Source organism: Erigeron canadensis, chromosome 5 (assembly GCF_010389155.1).
Source record: "Erigeron canadensis isolate Cc75 chromosome 5, C_canadensis_v1, whole genome shotgun sequence".
Taxonomy (NCBI): Eukaryota; Viridiplantae; Streptophyta; class Magnoliopsida; order Asterales; family Asteraceae; genus Erigeron; species Erigeron canadensis.
The window spans coordinates 31857765-31877055 of NC_057765.1; the positions used below are offsets into that span (position 1 = coordinate 31857765).

Below are 19291 nucleotides of genomic sequence, written 5' to 3' on the forward strand. Positions count from 1 at the left end.
AATTTGATTTACTAGATTTTTTGCTGTTTTGATGTGGATTAGTTTCTGCTGGGTCAGTAATGTATGATGATTCGGCCACCGGCAATGTTGGCGGTCGCCTTTGGATTAGTCGATTAGAAAAGTAGGTCGGATATCGGATATATTTAGATTAAGAAAAAAAACTACAATTTGAACATTCATTAGCAGAAGTTTGATCAGGTTTTCTCTAAGTATAGATCATAGATGGATGGGCCAATCTGTTTGTGACTGAGATTTTTAAGGTGATTGATTGTTATATTGAAATTTTATGCAGCTGACCAGTTTCTAGTTGATAGTAGTAGATAGGTGAGAGGTTTCATGCTTTGCAAATCAGAATTATGTTTTCTTTATGTTATCATCTGCAATTTAGAATTAGATTGTATTTGGTTAGAATGTGTAGTGATCAACTGAAATTATAGGATCATTCTTTTGATGGTGTAATATGCTGGAATGAAATTGAATGTCTAGCTATAGGCCTATAGCAATGTATTATGTATTTGTGTCTTGTAAGGAGCTGAATTTGTGTTCCTATCTTGGGATCTTGTTGACACTTATATCCCAGTTAGGCTGCGTATATAAGTGTCAAAACTACTGACTGTTCTATCGTGCCCCGGTAAACGATAGCTTTGGATAGACTAATGATCTTGGGTGAGACAGAGTGTAACATGAAGAAAATTTCCACATTTGAGTAACCATGTGCACTAGGAAAATCTCTTCCCTATACCACTATATTGCTAACTTGTTGCGTCAATTTTTCATTAGAAAAAAAATATAAATGATGACTTTGACTTTGTTTGCTATATTAGTGTCCAGTTTAACATTTTTTAGCCAAGTGTTTAGAAATGTATTATCTAATGAAAATTTGATTGTATGTATTGAACTGGAAAACTTTTCTATTATGTTTATTGAACTTTCAAATATGGCTATTGTATGTATCCAAATATCCAATAATACTTTCAATAGACATGATAATTTGTATAGATGTCATGTGTGAGCAAGATGACACATAAACATACATGTTAAATATTTGGAAGTAAAAGCACATAATAATAGAAGTATTATCAGATGCATACATGCAGTTAAGACCAAAATGGATTTTAAGTTAAGTTGTAACACATTTAAGAAAGGGCGTAGATTCTTGAATAAGTTAACTTGATTTGAATACGATAATGTCCAGGTTCAAAGGAAAGCTCCCGCTTCTCCCTTACCCCAACACTCCAAAATATGACTGTATCACTGTAATATTCGATATTGTATATCCCCGCCAAAACCAAAATTACCAAAGTTTGTGTATACTTCACCAACAATTGCATCTTGTTTTTTTTTTTTTTTTTATTATTTTTATTTATTTATTAATTATTATTATTATTTTTTAAATCTAAAATAGACATGTTGGTACATAGTACACCAAAAGTTTTAACTATCCATGTTAATATAAACTTAAATCCGTAAAAAGGTGATTTTTTTTAACCTAAAATGCTTAATAAAGGTAATATAATATATTTAAGTTTTGATTCAATAAAACGAATATCTTCAATTTTTGACGTTAATATGCCGAATCATCATGCCATGTCATAAAAAAGGCCAGGTATCTATCTTTTATACATACTGCCTTTTTATATATCAAAATATTAGGGGGAAGGGAGTGGCAGCGGCATGCCTGGCGGGATGGCCAAGCCGCTAGCTGCACACCGCCGCCATCCCTGCGGCTTACGAACGACATGGAGTTAGGCGGGCTAAAAGCCAACCACAACATGGAGGAATTTGAACGTTGGGAGGAGCGTGGGGAGGTGGGGACCACACCTTTTTGACCCTTTGAACTCAAATAAATAAAATAAAATAATTTCCCTACCTCTTTATCTATATATACACTTCATTTTAACCAAAAAAATCACCAAACAAAACCATATCTTCACACTTTCACAAAAAAAACCACATTACTTAAAAATGGATTCCTCTTCCTCATCTTCTTCATTTTGTGTTCCACCGGAGTTAGACGATTCGTCTATGGGGAGTACTTTTCAGTTTTTTAATCAAGTTTACGTCGAGCTTGAAGATACCGGCACCTCTTCCGACACTCGGAGGTACATCAATCGAGACCGAGAAGAAACTCACGTGATACTATTGCATGATTACTTCGTTGAAGACTCAAAGTTTGACGAACCATTTTTTCGTCATCGTTTTCGCATGAGCAAGAGGTTGTTTTTGAAGATTGTTGGTGATATTGAAGCTAAATTTAGTTACCTTTAAGAGGGGTACGACGCACGGGGTAAAAAAAGTTGCACCGCTCTTCAAAAGCAACTGTCTACGGGTGAACCTTCAAAAGTTCACATCGGCGATCATGTAGAATTTAAATTTCAGTTTATGTTGTTATGTACTTTTTAATTTATGTTTATGTAATGTTTAGTTTAATTTTAATAAAATATTTAAGTTTTTATTAAAAAAGAAAGTGTTTGATTAAATTAAATGAAAAAGAAAATAAATAAAATTTGGGAGGGTTGAGAAGGTCATGAATGCCATTGAAAATGGTTGGGAGGGTTGAAAAAGAAAATTGAGTTGGAGGCATTTGATCGGTGGAATTTGGAAGGGATGGAGAATCTAACTACATGACTCCTCTCCCCCTTACCCCGTAATATCTGCCGTCTATCCCAAACCCAACATATCAACGGTCTATAACTTCGATTCGTGTAATGTATTGACTGTATTCAGATTGGTTAATTTCCTGACCTCACAACCCTATAAAACTATTATTAACCATTCACTATTTCCAATTTTCCACCTACAATTTTTATTGTCACGTCAACTTCATCTTCTCAATATATTCACCTTCTTTTTATCCCTTAATCATTCACCTTCAAATTTAATACCCACTATATCTATAATATAACCAATCAAAATACGGAATGAACAAGAATAAGACAATGATTAGGGTCCACACACCATAGATGAACATAATCACCTATCTATTTCACCTACACCCCTTAAGCATTCAACTTTTTTTTTTTTTAGAACGGCAAACCATTCACCTACTTCACCTTCCTCCTTCACTCACCCTTAAGATTGGTCTATCTAACACCCTGCCAGCATTCAATAATCACAAAACAAACACAAAATTTCCTTCACATTCTCTATCTCAGCAAAAGAACAAATGGCAGGAAGAGGAAAGTCAATCGGGTCAACAGGAGTTACAAAAAAAAGTCAACATCTCGAAGCACAGCAAAGCAGGTTTACGGTTCCCAGTGGGTCGAGTGGCCCGGTTTCTATGAACAGGAAAGTATGCAGACAGAATAGGTGGAGGTGCACCTGTGTATCTTGCAGCAGTGTTGGAGTACCATGCAGCCTAACTGCCTAAGTATTGGAGTTGGCTGGCAATGCAGCTTGAGATGACAACAAGACACATATCGTCCCATATCACATTCATTTGGCAGTTAGAAACGACATAGAGTTGAGTAAATTACTTGGTTCTGTTACCATTAAGCGAATGGCGGTGTCGTGCCTAACATTCATGCTTATTTGCTTCCTTAAAAAAGCTTCTTCTAGAACTGGCTCCAAAATTGATGATTAGATTTTTTAAAACTTTTTTATGGTTTTGTAAAATTAATCTTTGTGTTAATGGAATAATAAAATTTAAGATGTGCCACAATTAATGTTTGCTTAATAACTTTATTGGTTGTTCCAGTCTAATTATTCCAACTTCAGTTCGTAACAACATACTTTGATTGTGTAATTGCCCATAATTATTCAGATATATATATGGGTATGCACCAGCGTCACCTATGTCATGCGGGGCTCGGCCTCCAGATGGATTCGACACCAGTTGGTTCAGCGATGCCTTTGTTCAGGATCACATTCATTATGCCAGATGCACGCCAATGGAATAGGGATCGGACTTCTTTACACTTATATATCCATTGTATTTGCCACCATAATACATTAACAGTTCAGGCATTTGCTAGTCAGATCAATGCACATAGTATTATATTTGGTGAGATATAATTTTAGATTCCTATACAACATTTGTAGCACCTACCAACCAGCCTGCACAGCCACCATTACATATTCATCAAGTAAATTTAAGGGGGGAAAATGAAAAATAAAAAATAAATCATTGTCATTCCTTACAAAAACCTACACACTAATCCTCATCTGAGCTAGAACTGTCCATACGACGCCCTAAAATCGCTGGAAACAGCCGTTGACGTTGTTCAGCAAACGGAGACTGGGGAGGTTCTGACGGACCTCCAGCTGATGGCTGAACATCTTTTCTTTGATTTCCTGCCTGCAAATCATCGCTTTTCTGGGTTCTTGGTGTTCTTACAGGATTACTCTTAACTTCCTGACAAACTTTATCTAAAATTATCAAGAAATCACGAACGATCACAAATAATCTTAACCCTTCATCTTTTCCGGACTTCCCATGAAAGTAGTCCGCTGTGTTCTTAATCAACAACATTATTCTCTTTTCTTCCTCAAGCATCCACGTGATCTCCTTTTCTGCATTCTTCATAAAACTACCCAAAACTCTCTGAAACTCGTCACTATCTTCTTGTACCGTCTTTAAATCTGATTTTATAAATTCACGGGCTTTTACTAGGGCCTGACCCAGTCTTGACACCAAACTTGTCAGCCCATCAGCATCTACAATGGCTGCTTTCTTCACATTCTCGAGCTCACTACTCAAACCCGAAACCACCTGAAGCCCGAGCATACTGTAACGTTCCTCTGTTTCTTCAGAAGAAGATGAAGTTTCTTTGAGAAGATCATTGGTTTTGAAACTTTTTGATTCCCGAGTAGTTCGGGCAGCTCTTATACCTTCTGACCGGATGATTTCCTGAACGACAAAGTGCAAAAGGGTTGTTTTTCCATCGAGTCCTTTAACATCTGATAGCTTCAACAGTGTATCGAGTTTGAATGCTTGTGCACTGCCACGGAATGTTCCATCATTCATACGGTTCCCGGTTTTCAAAACGGCTTCTAGAAGTTTGAGGAACAAACGGCTCTTTCTAAGTTCTACACATGCAGCCTACAGAGAATGGGTAAATATCAAAATTAGCATACAAAAACAAATCTTTTATCCCGGTGTAACCATTCATAAGAAGCAACTTCAACCCGTTTAGATTTACATTTTACTTAGGTATGGGTCAATTTGGCATACTTTTTTTACTGCCAATGAGACTAGCAGATCAAAATTAGCTTAAAAGGAAGCAGGCCGAATAGGTCAAAAGTTGCCTAGACCCAAGAGTGAACTAATAAGTAATAACAAATAATCTAGAACATCTGAGATCTTTTTACAAATATTATATTATTATCAAAATGATATAATTTCAGTAATCATATACACTAATTAGTGTTGGACCGACCCAATGTGTTTCAACTGATATCTACAATTGTATGTTTTGAACCAAACCCATTTTAACCCAATTAGTCCATACTCCATTCTGCTATTCTCTAAGTAAAAAATTAATATGATATCATATTGTAGAGATTTAAATTATTACCTCTAAAGTTGTAAAGGACTCTTTGATCATTGATTCTTCCTCCTGGAATGTGCACATAAAGAGCAACGATTCTAGTCTTTTGAAAGCAAATGGGATTTCAATTAACATTTTTAAAAACCGCTCCGCAGTTCCAAGATGCGAAAGATCTCCATTGTACATCCTTAACTTCAGTTCTTCATCGGCAGTCGGTGCCATTTTTATTAATGTTTGGACAAGTTCCGCAGGAAGCTCATTTCCTGGTTCAGTTTCATGGTTAGAACTTGGCCAACGCATCAATCAACAACAAGACTCGATCTAATATCGCCAAGAGTAGAAGTGGCAAGATTGCGGGTCTAGTATCACGTTTGGGGTCAAGTTGACCCTAAAGACTTTTTGTCCAGAGTACTATGTTTCATAAATAACTAGTCAACCAGATATGATTGCAAAAGTTATATTACTTCAATACAGATTACAGAGTGATAAACTATTTATAAACAAAATGATATAGGAGGTTTAATGCATTCAAGAACACTTTTGTAGACCTGTGACCCATATGACCCTTTCAAACTAGCAGTTTCATTTTCACCCGTTCAGCCAACTAAATATATAAGATAACCCACCCACTCAGATTTAACTGGGTCAAAATTGCCACCACTATTCTAGCCTTTTCATATACTTGTACAACTTTCAGCAATAAAATGGGAAGTAGAGTACTTACCATCTTTTAATGCGTCACATATTTCTTCAGTTGTCACATTCAATGCTTTCAAAAGAATAGACAAGTTTTGCGCCTTCTTTGGATCAATAATTTGAATATACTGGAAAGTGGGATTTTGAGATGCAGAATTCTTCCTGGCGTGGTCTTTGTTGTTGTCAGTTGCGTTATACCCAAATAAGGTTTCAATCATTTCTTCACTGAACCTGTTAATTAACAAATGCATCATGTTACGGGATCTTCCCATATCTGCATAAAAAACTATAGAGCTAAAGAATGTAAACGTACTGAAAAGATCCTGATTTAATCTGATGCCAAACCATCGATTGATCAGGGTTAGCCATAACTTTATCCCAAAAGAACGGCTTTAGCTTAGCTTTAGAAGCATCAGCTTCATCACCACTGGAGTGACTAGGGCCTGCTAACGGGCGTGGGGGTCTAAGACTTGCACCAGGTGGTCGAGGGGGAGGTACACCACCAGTTGGTGGAGGTGGCGGCGGTGGACCGGCACCTGGTGGAGGAGGCGGACGTGGACCTGCATTCATGCCAAAAGGCTTAGGTGCTGGTGGAGGCGGTGGTCCTCCTCTAGGTGGTGGAGGCGGCGGTGGACCAGCGGTAGGAGGTCTAGGTGCAGGAGGCGGTGGACCTGCAGATGGAGGAGTTGGAGTAGGAGCTACATTCACAGGCAACCGTTTAGAAGATTCAACCCTTCCAGGAGGAGGCCGTAATGATGATTCTACCTTCCCTGGTGGAGGATGTAACGGAATACCTACTGGAATTCTAGAATCCATTTTTTGTGCATTTGAGTTAGCATATAGTGATTCATCTCCCGTACTCCCAACATTGTGCACAGATGTATTTAGGTTGTATGAAGATTTATACGAAGCACCTGAAACATTGTTAACAACTCAACACAAAACAAATAAACTAAAGTAGGCCAACTACACCAATATCAATTAGTAAGAACATACTTTCAGTCGATTTCAATTACAAGATACGTACTTCAAAACAACATTTAAGTGCCTACGACATAAGTTTATGGTCAACTAAGGGAAGTAGATACCAGTATAACACTTTAATCATCCTACCATTCGTAAACTATGTTCATTAAAATATTAACTGACAGAAAGTATGTTCCTTTTATGTGCAACATGCCAAAATTATTCACAAATCAATTAATACATACCATTGATGGAATAATCGCTCAAACTCAAACTAAGAAGAGGCCTCTCATCATTTTGCCCACGTCGCTTTCCACACGTTCTAATATAACAACAGAAGATCAACGCAGCAAGAAGAAATGTTACGGTAGCAGTAACAACAACAGCAATAACAATCTTCTTATGAGTATCATTATTCCCATTACTCGACTGCTGATTAGCACTAGCACCAACGGGCCCTTGTACAGATCTACCCGAATTAGGTTCATTAGGCAGTAAAGGAAAGAATGGAGTACTGGGCGGTTTCATCACACTAGGTGCCAAAGCCGGACCAGGACTAGGACTAATACTAGGACCAGGGCTAGGGGAAGGTGCATCTGCTTCAGCTAGCCTACGGGTTCTACGAGCACGGTTAGGTTTAAGCGAAAATAACTCTAAATATTCCGCGTACCATTTTCTAGGAGGTTTATCGTCACCCGACTCAGGAGAGGCACCAATTTTAACACCTAAACAGTCTAATATGGTTTTTTGGATATGAAGATCTTGGAAAGCTAATGATTTTAATACTTGGTCATGTTGTAAAAGTGACCTATCATTGCTACTTAATTGAAGATCTTGAAAAGCTTCCATTAAATGCATTAATTCTGTCCCACAATTCCTCCAGACTAATTCAGCCTGCAAACAACCATTTTCATCATAAAAATCAAATCTTTAAAACAAACTTTTAGCTCAATAACTATTCTATTTTCTTCCTCAAAAAGTTCATATATATATTAAAAAAAAAACCAACGAAAATACAAATAAATTATATGTGTAAGAGTATAATACCATATCTTTATCAATAACTTCATCCAAATTGTAATACTGTGGATCTTTGTTGCTTGAAAGTGCTGCCAAAGGGAAAACTAGAACAAAAATCACAAAAAATGAAATCTCTTGAATGCCCATTTTGTATTGAGTTGTAAATCTTTATGGGTATAACTCTGCTCATCTCATAACACCATCATACCAAAATCTTGGTCCAATAACCCAAAAAGTTCAAATTTTTACAACAGCCCAAGTGATATAATTGATCAAAAATCAAAAAATATTAAAAAAACCTTCAAAATTTGAGGTTTTACACAATTTCTAAAATGATCAAGTTTTTAGAAGAACCCAAGTGATATTATTGATCAAAATTCAAGAAATAGTAACAAAAAATAGGTTATAATTTTATAAGTTTTTCAAGAAAACAAAAAACATTTGGTCCAGGAAAACTATATATTAGGCAGATCCAGAGCTGGAAAATAATAGGGGTTTTTGAAGTTTGACTTTGACCAAATCAATCTGATGAACAAACACAAAATTTGAAAGTTATCTGTCTTCAAAAAATAACCACGAGGCAAGGCCGCCAGAATTAACAAAGGTTTTTGATTTGTTAAAAAACAAGAGTGATCAAAATATTTTACAATAACTGTCCTTGGGCTATTGTAGGATTTGCATGTTTTGTTATTGAATGAGGTCTTTAATGCTTTTGGTCCCTCTTATCAAAATTGTTTTGCGAAAATCTTTTTGTGAGGTACATTTCGAATTTAAGAAATATGAATGTCAATGTAAATTCAATGTCATTTCGGTGCAATAGAATATGTAGCTTTATTTCTGTTTATGGTATTTTTAGAAGTTGTATGATGTGATTTGGTTTTAAAAATATAAAAATGGAAATTATAATATTAACATTTTATGGACGAGTTGATATGAGTTACTATAGTTGAAGTGTACGTTAACATTAACATGCTACAAAGTGTCAAGATCAAATAGTTAGAGCAAATGACGAATGACATATTTTGTGTCATGATGATATCATTGTTGACATAAATAACTTATTATATTGAAAAATCAAAAATAATGACATAAAAGACATTTTTTAGTAAGATGAAACACTATTGTATATTGATCTTATACGCATACTTGCATAAGTTATATGTTATGCACTGATATAAATATTGTCCTCGGATGTGAAGTGGTAAATCAAAGACCACACAAAAGGTATAGTTGTTTGTGTTCGGATTAAGCAAATCAGCCAAATATAAAATGCTTTAAACTATTAATATGCTTATTATATTAGTAAATCAAACATCGTTATAAGGTTAATTAATATCTAAAAATGACCTTAAAAAAACTCGTTACATACCAAATGACTATTTACACCATTATATATCTAAATGTATCAATACTGGTGATCGATATACATTATTTTAACTATTCATAAGTATATTCATCTAATTATAATAATTTTCTTGTAAACGTATATCTATAATCCCATATAAAACATATTAGACTCTATATTTTAGGAAATTCAGCAATCTTTTCAATATCCCCGTATTGCCCTAATTCACACATTACCTCTAATTTTATATCTCTAAACACAATATTTAACACACAGTCACTTCTTTCTCTCTTTTTTATTTACACACACGCATATCGATTCCTCCTCCGCTGTTTTGTATTATCATCATTGTTTAACCGCCGCAAAGCGCGAACACCAACCCTCGTTTCTCAAAAGAATACCATTTAAAAAAACACATATGAATTATGAAATTGAATATAATTTACTTAAACTCTTTCTGTTTAATCTCTCATCACTTAAATGATTTCATATCAAAATTTCCCATGGTCCATGAAGAAAGTAAACCACAACTAGAAAAGCATGGTATTGAGTATTGACGTAAAACAAACAAATACTTATCAAGGGTACAGATATGTAAAGTGAGCAAAAATGGAGGCTAAAATTTGCAATCCACTATAAAAATGGACCTTTTGAGATTGATTGCCTTTTTGAGTCACGGTGTGAAAAAGAATTCCATATATTTAAACGCGTAAAGTGCCGGTCTAGGTAAGTGAGCCATGTTATTGGACTATTTCAATGTGTAAAATATACGACAAAACGACACCGTATGTTTCCACTAGAATCATTTAAAATTGTAAATCATAACTTTGGACTCCACTCATGACTCGTCACCATAGTCGATAATTCACGAACTTAAAAAAGTGTTTTAATGGGATTTATTTTAAACGAATTAGCAATAATAATCTCTTAACAATTGGATTACATGATATGTATAGTTTATTAATGGGATTTATTTTAGTTTCATTTTAATGGTATTACTTTAATGAATAGATTTGTTACTCTAGAATATAGATCAATATTCTCTTGGTTTTGTAAAAGGTTCGGAAAATACATGCAAAACTTTGTCAATATCAATCTCTCCAATACTGTATGTTTCAATTGTTTAGGCAACAAGTCTTGACGAATCAACCTATAGAAACAAGTTAATTGCAATATACTTTTCTGCATCAACTACCTAAATGGTAGATCATAATGAAGTTGATTAGTTGCTTTAAAAAAGTAATTTACTGAACACTTAAAAGATCATTAAATAAAATAATTTGTCAATAAATAAAAATAATTTTTTCCAGTTAAAATTTTGCATGAATTTTGGATTGTGAATTCTGATGTATCTTTTAATATATGGAGTTAATTTGTACTTTAGCACTTTGCTAGATGGTTCTTATTTATTACGGTAATAATATAGTATCTTATTGTTTAAAAAAAAAAGTTTTACGATTAAAGGGTATTATCTATATTATCTATAATACCCTATAAAAGAAATGGCATATGCTATGTTAGGTAATTCTGTCTTTGAATTACCAGATTTGCCCTTGAACTTTTTTGTTTTTTTTCTTTATGTAATTACCCAAAATCTCTAACAGACCGTCTTCCCCACTACTGCCGCCGCATTGCGCGGGTACCATGCTCGTATTATAAAAAGAATAGCCCTTTTTATTTTTGGTAATGTTGAAAATAAAAGGGCTATTCTTTTTATAATACGAGCATGGTACCCGCGCAAAAATACTTTCATATACACTATCCTCTTAACATTAATAATTAAATTACACTGTCAGTCCTTTATCATTTAAAATATGTCCATTAACCTTTTACATCAATTATATACACAACTCACCGCCGCTCCACCACCAACAGTCGTCCAACCATCACACCGTCGCCGCCACGACCACCACCGCATAGCGCGGATACCGTGCTAGTTTGTTATAGTTGAAATGAACTTATTCGTAGTAAAATTATTTACTCTTGATTGATTAAGAATTAACCAATTACTCCTCAATTGATTAACAACTAATCGATTGACTCCATCTGATTAAAATTGTAATGACTATTTAGAGTGTTCTTTTTTACTTTTCACTTAATTGATTGCTCTTGTATTATTCATAATTCAATCATTAATTAACAAAAATTTAGACACAATCATGAAAATGTGTTAGTTAATAAGTCAAACAAAAAAAAATTATTGTATGACTCATTTCCAGTGGAGGCCTAGAGGGTGTGCAAATCCGATTCCTGGCCAAGGCATAAATTTTTAGAGGGTATAAACTTTTGAATTTTTTTTTATGTATGTATTATATGTTAATGTAGGTGAATATAGTGAGCAAGAAGTTACAGTTGAAGGATATGCATATCGATGTTGCTATTAAAGAAATAAACAGGTTGATTTCAAGGATTATAAAGAAACGAGGTATTCAAAAGCTACTGAAGAAGCAAAGGAGATTGCTAGTGAATTGGGTATTGATCCGATATTTCCACAAAAGGAGAAACTTCATTTACATCCGAAAAGAACTTTAGAGTCAGCTATTTTTTATACATTGTTAACCAAGCTTGTTCTTCACTTGAAACAAGATTTGAGAAATTCAAAGAGTATGAGAAATTGTTTGGTTTTTTGTTTTCACATAACTTGAGGGGAATTGAAGATAAAGAACTTAAGTTGTCATGCCACCTTCTTGAAAATGCACTCAGGTTTGAAGAAAGATCGGATATTGAAGTTGATGAACTTTATATGGAATTGAAGTTATTTAACACGTCACAAATTGATGAATTTCACAACCCTATAGATGTTTTAAAGCGTTCAAAAGAGCTTGGTTATTTTCCAAATGCAACCACTGCATACAGAATATTATTGACTATTGCAATCACAGTTGCATCATCTGCAAAAAGGAGTTAATCTAAGTTGAAGTTATTGAAATCTTATTTACGATCAACAATCTCAAGAAAAACTTAGTGGATTGGCTATGATAACTATTGAGAACGAAATCTTAAAAAACATAAATTGTGAAAAGCTAATTAACCAATTTGCTATTTCACAGATCATCGGATAAATAAGTAACTAATATAGTATGTAATTCTAAAATTATGATATTATAATGCATATATAATTTTTTGTTATAATGTTAGTTATCGTTCATAAAAAAAATGTTTATATATTTGAAATCGGCTAAAGTTAGGGGCAAAATATTTTTTTTCAGCCAAGGTGTTAAAAGTCTCAAGGCCGCCATTGTTCATTTCATTAGTATGAATAAGTTTTTATAAACATATACTCCGTATATCTATAAATAATTATCTCGGGTTTAGAATGACCAATATATATATCTTTCTTTTTTATTCATTTTCCATTGTATTATGAGGTTTAAATTTGAACCACTGTTGCTAGCTAAACATGTACGCGGTACACCTACTATATATCAAAGGTGTAAAAGGCTAGCTACTGCCTACTGGTATGAAATATTATTTGCAATATGAAAGATGACCAAATTATTAGGCAAGCCTCCGTGCAATTCAGCTTAATGGAATATAAACTAACTCATATATACTGGGAAACCGGATGTACCCAACAAATAACATATACTCGTAATAACTAGTACTCAGGCCCGTCCATTATACGAGTAGTCTCAAGATATATAAATCTTATAATAATTGTGAAACAAAAAGTGTACGATCAATATCACAATTTATTGAATACAAAAACTAAAGAAGAAACATATGAAAATTAACACCATATAAATATTGATTCCATTTTACCTCTTTTTTTTCCAACTTTAGTTTATTAAAAAGATAAACAAAAAGTGTATGACCAATATCATAACTTAATCAATACGAAAGCTAAAGAAAAAACATATGAAAATTAACTCCATATAAATATTGATTCAGGTTTAATTTTTTTTTTTCCAACTTTAGTTAAATAAAAAGAGAAACAAAAAACAGATAGATAAATAGATGATAATAATAATAATATAATAATAATAATAATAAAGTTTTTGTTTATAAGATTTTGTTATTAAAGGTTCATCATTTTTTATTAAATAAATATTAAAAAATAAAAGATTAATGAGTAAGGAGTATTAGGCTAAAAGAGGAGGATTAGGGATGTCAAGTGTACCCCCAACCTCATCTTTTATATATATTATAGATTTTCTGTTTAAGTTACTTAAAAAGATTAATCTTTAACATAAGTAAATACAAATAAATATACATAATATAAAATTTTAAATTCTTTTTTACTTCAAGATTAATTGACAAGTTTGCATAGAAAATAAAAGTTAAAAAATGTTGAAATTCTCAAAAAAGTCTTAAAAGTTAAAATATATAAACTAGTAATGAACACTGTAGCAAACAGGGGATGTAGCTCAGATGGTAGAGCGCTCGCTTAGCATGCGAGAGGTACGGGGATCGATACCCCGCATCTCCACTAACTTTCAAAATACGTTTTTCCAATCAATTTGACATTGGGCCTTGTTTTATATTCAGAACTGGGCCACTTATCTATCCAGCTATCAGAAAATTATGACAACTTGACAATCCAGTGAATGGAAGGTTGTGTTTGGTTTACATTTATTAGAATTAGAAATTAGAATGAACTCATGAAGAATGGTTTTTATTTCCAATGAAACTGTTTTTGTTGATTGTCTTGGAATTATAAATTAGGTATCAGACTTTTGAAATTAGTCATACTATAGATTCATCAAAGATGGTGTGTTTCAAAATCTATTCATATATCCTCTCTAAACCCAAACTCATTGTAATTTGATATTGGAGACCAACCGCCTCCTTAGACTCCCCTCCAATGGGTTGTTTTTTGATGCTGTTAGTTGTTCATGTATATTCTTTGTCATTTTAGAAATTAGTAAGGATACGATTTTACAGCTCAAGGACACCTAAAAACGTCTTTAGCTAGCCTTATACCAACTCAAAATTAGTTATTTATGTAGATTTTAATAATGATAAAAATCCGAGTACGTGTATGTATTTAATTCACATTCTTTCTTAGAAAAACAAAAATATCTATTAACAAACATCATATACATTCTATGTTTTTACACAATCTTTAATAAATACTAAAAGAGAAACCCTTAAATCAAAAATGGAGTAATCTAGACCTTTTATTAAATTTCTTTCTTATTTCTTCACCCTTAGATCAAGATGATGACATCATCATTGACTCAACATATAATCAAATACTGTTTTAGTCCTTCAACTATGGATAAAATGTTCTGACAATACATATTAATAAATAATATTCTACTAATCATATCAATTTTAATAAGTCTAACATTTTGGATATCCTTTTTGATTCACATCATCATCTATCGTTCTTTTAATTTTATTTTGATTTTATTTTTGATTTTCTTATAAATCTTCTTATAGATTAATATTATTTAAAAAAATATGTTTTTTGATTTGTTAACAAATAATGATAGTTTCAATAAGCTATGTCGATCCATGTTATAACTTTTTTGATAATTGATTTTTTAATAAGTATTAACATTTATATTTGCAGTTGCTTAACTTGTGTCAAGTAATATTATGATCCATCTTCCATTATGGTTTATTTTTCGTATTTGATTTTCTTGCAAATAATTAATAGCAATTAATTTTGTATTGTATGGTTTAAATTAACCTTATGTAATGAAGTATAATTAAACACTTGATAATATATGATTAAGGTTGAACTATAAGGTTGTTATTGTTTATAGTGAATCATTTAAATGAGCTTGTAGGAATTGAAATATTGTGACAAACAATCATTACCGTGATATGAAAAATGTATGAGTATTATACATCAACTACACATTAGCATAATAAAGATTACATAGTTGCTTCCATATCACTATATACAATATCATAGCTGATCAAGTTTTGTGCGATAGGATGGTTGACATCGATGCATTCAAGGAATCTTGGAACGTCTGGGTTAAAATTATCTTACTTTGGAAACAGACGTATACGTACAACCCAAAAATTGTCCCATTCGAGCCCATCTTTAATGAAGGAGGCGTTAGGAAAATCAATAACTTCGCTATAGCTTCAATGAAGGAGATTACATGTTTGTGGATCATAGACATAAAATCAGCTTCTACAAAACCACTACTATTTGTGTATTTAATTATTTTGTGGATACCGTAAATCCTTATAACTTTTTATACTATATGTAGTTAACTACCTCCATGCATTGGACCAACCGTTTTAGCTTTAATTCACTGGAAAAAAAAACGTGTGTTGTAATATTTAAAAATATAATCATTTGTGATACTACATAAAACTAAAAACACTTGTCAAGTGGATGGGAAACCAATGTCAAACCTTAGTCTTTGAAATTATATTTATAGTATGGTTGTTTTATGAAAAAATCAAATGGTTCATTTTCATTATTCTTATTTTATTTATTATTCTGTAAATTTTAATAGCTTTTAAGTATTTATTATATTATTATGTTAATTTTTTATAGGTATAAAATGTAATTTTTCATAAGTTTTTTCCGCGTTTCACGCGGGTTATATCTAGTTAATAAGAATTGAATTTTTTTTTTTTTTACATATATAAGGCTGTCCGTAGTATGTATAAATCGTTGCTCTCGAAAACAATAAAAAAACCCTCTATATTCTTAGACATGCGTGACACATTAAGCCTTTAAGGTAACCTTTTATAGATATTTAAATGGCTAATAAGTATTAAAAATTTATTGTTAGGTGAGTAATAAGTGTTGCAGATTTGTTTATGCATAAAAAAGCACTTCCTAATTCATATGAATCGTTAATTTAGCAAAACATGAACATCTTATAACATTAATATTATTTTAATAAGATTACTTTTTATGATGTTAAATTATTTAAATATGCAATGTTACAATGTACCACTGTAACATATCACTGCAAAATAAATAAGAACAGAATTCCAAAGATTTTGCTTTCAAAACTTAATTTCATCCGAAAATGGGTTTAAAAAAAAGAACGACGAAATAAGTGAAGAAAGAATGATGTGTTTTGAAGTAAATTAAATCTAGTTTAATATTGGGACAATATGGTGGCCTGGTGGGTGCTTTAACATGTTGGTAGTCTGACATTGGATGATCTATGATAAGAGGTGCAATATATGTTGTGTTATCATGAAATGAAGTATATCAAATCTATATCGATATTGGTATTGATAAAAACTACAATCAAATCTAATGTTATATAACAGAATTAGAGCGTGTTTGAGATTTCGTTTTAAAGTAATTATTCGATTATTACGTTTGTAAAGTATAAATTATTAAAAAAGGTGTTTGGATGAAAAATTGATTTTGTGATATGAAATGCAGTTTTAGAAAAAATAACACGTACATATATGTTTTTTCAAAAACGTAAGTTTTTTTAAAACGTAATTTATTTAGAAAACACAACACCAAAACAACCACATAATCTTTATATAAAAATTTACAAGCAAATTTGGTCAAAATATATAAAATACTTTTTATTATCTATATCTATATTTATATTACTATATAAAACAAACACTTTTTCAGTTTTTGAAAATTCTAAAATAACCTTAGGTTTAATCAAAATAATAGTAGTTGGTAAGACTTGAAAATGAGATTTATGACTTTTAAAACACCCATTTTACCATTCCATCAACTATAGTTGGTTTGATAATATTCTTTTCATTAAATATTTATTTTTTCTTAGATATAAATTAAATATCTTTATTTAATATACCTATAAATACCCTTACCGAAATTATTTATAACAAATATTTATCAACCCTTAAAATAACTAAATTATTATATTTACATTAGTTACTTTTACATTATTAATCATACTGTTGTCGCCAACGCCGTCACTATCATCCGTTTCCACCACCGTCATATTGCGCGGGTGACAAAAAATCCAATCAAAATACTAATGAGTAATGAACAAAATAAGTAGAAAATTAAAGATAAAATAATTCATCAAACATTTAAGAGGTCGTTGATAGTGTTGCACTGTTGCATATTAGTCACGTATCCAATTAATTAAATTAATGGTTTCGGATGCAACTTCAGCATCTAAATTACGTTCCAATCAAATTATAGTTCCCTTTATATTTACTAACACCATTTATGCTATAACCGATATTAATTTCCTACTCATTAAGGTACTAAAATCTATTAAGGGTCTCCAGTATAGTTGAAGATCACTTTTGTGGAAGTTAATATTATACGTGTATAATAACTAGCGGGAGTAAGTAAAGCTTTTCTCTAATTTATAACTACCGTTGTTAAGGAACTACGAGTATAAATTATCAAGGGGATTTTTTTTTCAAAAATTATAAAAGAATATGAAAGAAAATAAGTTTTTTTAAAATTTTTTTTTTTTTTAATCTAACATGACAAGGAAAGTAAAAATAAATAAAAATCCATAAAGGGTTTGTGCATGAGGTTGCATTCTAAATCATTCATGTAATTTATGAGTAAAATAATTTTGGGTTTTAGAAAACTAGAAAACTAGCATGGTACTTGTGCAATGCGACGACGGTGACAGCAATTGCGGTTTAGTGTTGTCAGTGACGGGTGGTGATGACATCGACAATTGGTGTTGAGTGGTGTAACCGTGTAAGTTGATATAATGGTGGAAGTGGAAATATTTTAAAAGATAAGGAATTAGAGTGTAAATTAGCAATATAAGATTTTAAAATGTAGATTAATTCATTAAGGGCAAATTTGGTAATTTTTAATAACTCTTACCATAAAGAGTGTTTATTAAGAGTAATTTAATACTTTTTTTACATCTAATTAATTAACTTTTTTCTAACACTTTCTTAAAATAAAATGGTTGATAATTATTATAAAAGAGTATAAATAACACACAATAATTTGTGTAGAAATAGTTGGTAACATTGTTTCGTCTAGCATTTATTTCGTCTACGGCCTTAATTATCCAAAAAGATTTTGCAACATTAAAAAAATGTGTTGCTGTTAAAAAAAAAAAAAAAAGCTGTTCAAAAGAAAAAAAAATAAAAGTTTTTTCTCAGTACATATAATATCGAGTAAAGGTAAAATGAAGAGGTGGAGATCATGAGCTTAATTGTGTTCTCTTTACGTTTGCATGGAATTCCAAAAAAGTTAGCACTACAATGCTTTGATAGCAAGGCAGTAAATATTCGATTATCAATGTTAAGTTAATTTATTTGTTCGTCACTATTTAAACATTTAAAGGCACTAGTTTTTTTTTTAAAGAAAGTCACATTATTTGAAAATGGTTATATTTGCATTTTAGAAGTCATTTGAAATAATTGCATGATTGTATTAATCCAAGAATAGTTAAAAAGGTATCTATACAAGGAGAGACAAAGCTAAGAATATTAGTAATATTTTCATATTACACCAAGTTAACACTTAATTTCAAATAAATAAATATTATTTTAGCGGATATATCTGGTAAAAATTAGGAAAGAGAAATGCGTAATTCATCAACTGGATGTATTAAATATATTTTTAAACTAAACCTCACATATTTATTATTTATTCAGTCTCACTTTATCAAAAGGTTTTACATATGTAATCAATTAATTAAGATGTTCCTAAACATATGTTTAACGAAAACCTATTAATTGCCAAACACCACTAACTCATTTTATTTTATGTATATAACGTTTTATTTTATGATATGTTTTAGAAAGTTAAACTATTTTTTGGGTTCCATTATAATTAAGAGATTTGTTAACAGCAGCCCTTAGGGCTGTCAATATTAACTAATTTGATGCATTAAAATTTGTACATTGATTTTTAAAAATTCAGGGG

At 31.7% G+C, this 19291-nt stretch overlaps 1 protein-coding gene, 1 non-coding gene and 1 pseudogene across 2 annotated transcripts; 2 read left to right on the forward strand and 1 right to left on the reverse strand.

The window, feature by feature from the left end:
• Positions 1–3166: 3166 nt before the first annotated feature.
• On the forward strand, positions 3167–3543 carry LOC122600872 (annotated as a pseudogene).
• Positions 3544–3966: 423 nt separating this feature from the next.
• On the reverse strand, positions 3967–8525 carry LOC122600436 (formin-like protein 5). The gene is made up of 6 exons (XM_043773146.1): positions 8199–8525; positions 7397–8045; positions 6499–7099; positions 6214–6416; positions 5517–5752; positions 3967–5041 (listed from the first exon to the last, which is right to left on the reverse strand). Exons 1-6 carry the CDS (start codon positions 8316–8318, stop codon positions 4154–4156), a joined length of 2697 nt encoding a protein of 898 aa, XP_043629081.1. The 5' UTR covers positions 8319–8525; the 3' UTR covers positions 3967–4153.
• Positions 8526–13872: 5347 nt separating this feature from the next.
• TRNAA-AGC lies at positions 13873–13945 on the forward strand. Its single transcript has one exon. It is a non-coding gene; the product is annotated as a tRNA-Ala (tRNA).
• The last annotated feature ends 5346 nt before the right edge of the window (positions 13946–19291 follow it).

Excerpts from the sequence above, each read along its gene's own strand:
- LOC122600436 (XM_043773146.1), bottom strand. The coding sequence starts at position 8,318 with ATGGGCATTCAAGAGATTTCATTTTTTGTGATTTTTGTTCTAGTTTTC. Across the intron at positions 7,100-7,396 it reads GAGCGATTATTCCATCAATG|GTGCTTCGTATAAATCTTCA; the intron begins GTATGTATTAAT and ends ACAATGTTTCAG. Across the intron at positions 5,753-6,213 it reads ATGTGACGCATTAAAAGATG|GAAATGAGCTTCCTGCGGAA; the intron begins GTAAGTACTCTA and ends AAACTGAACCAG.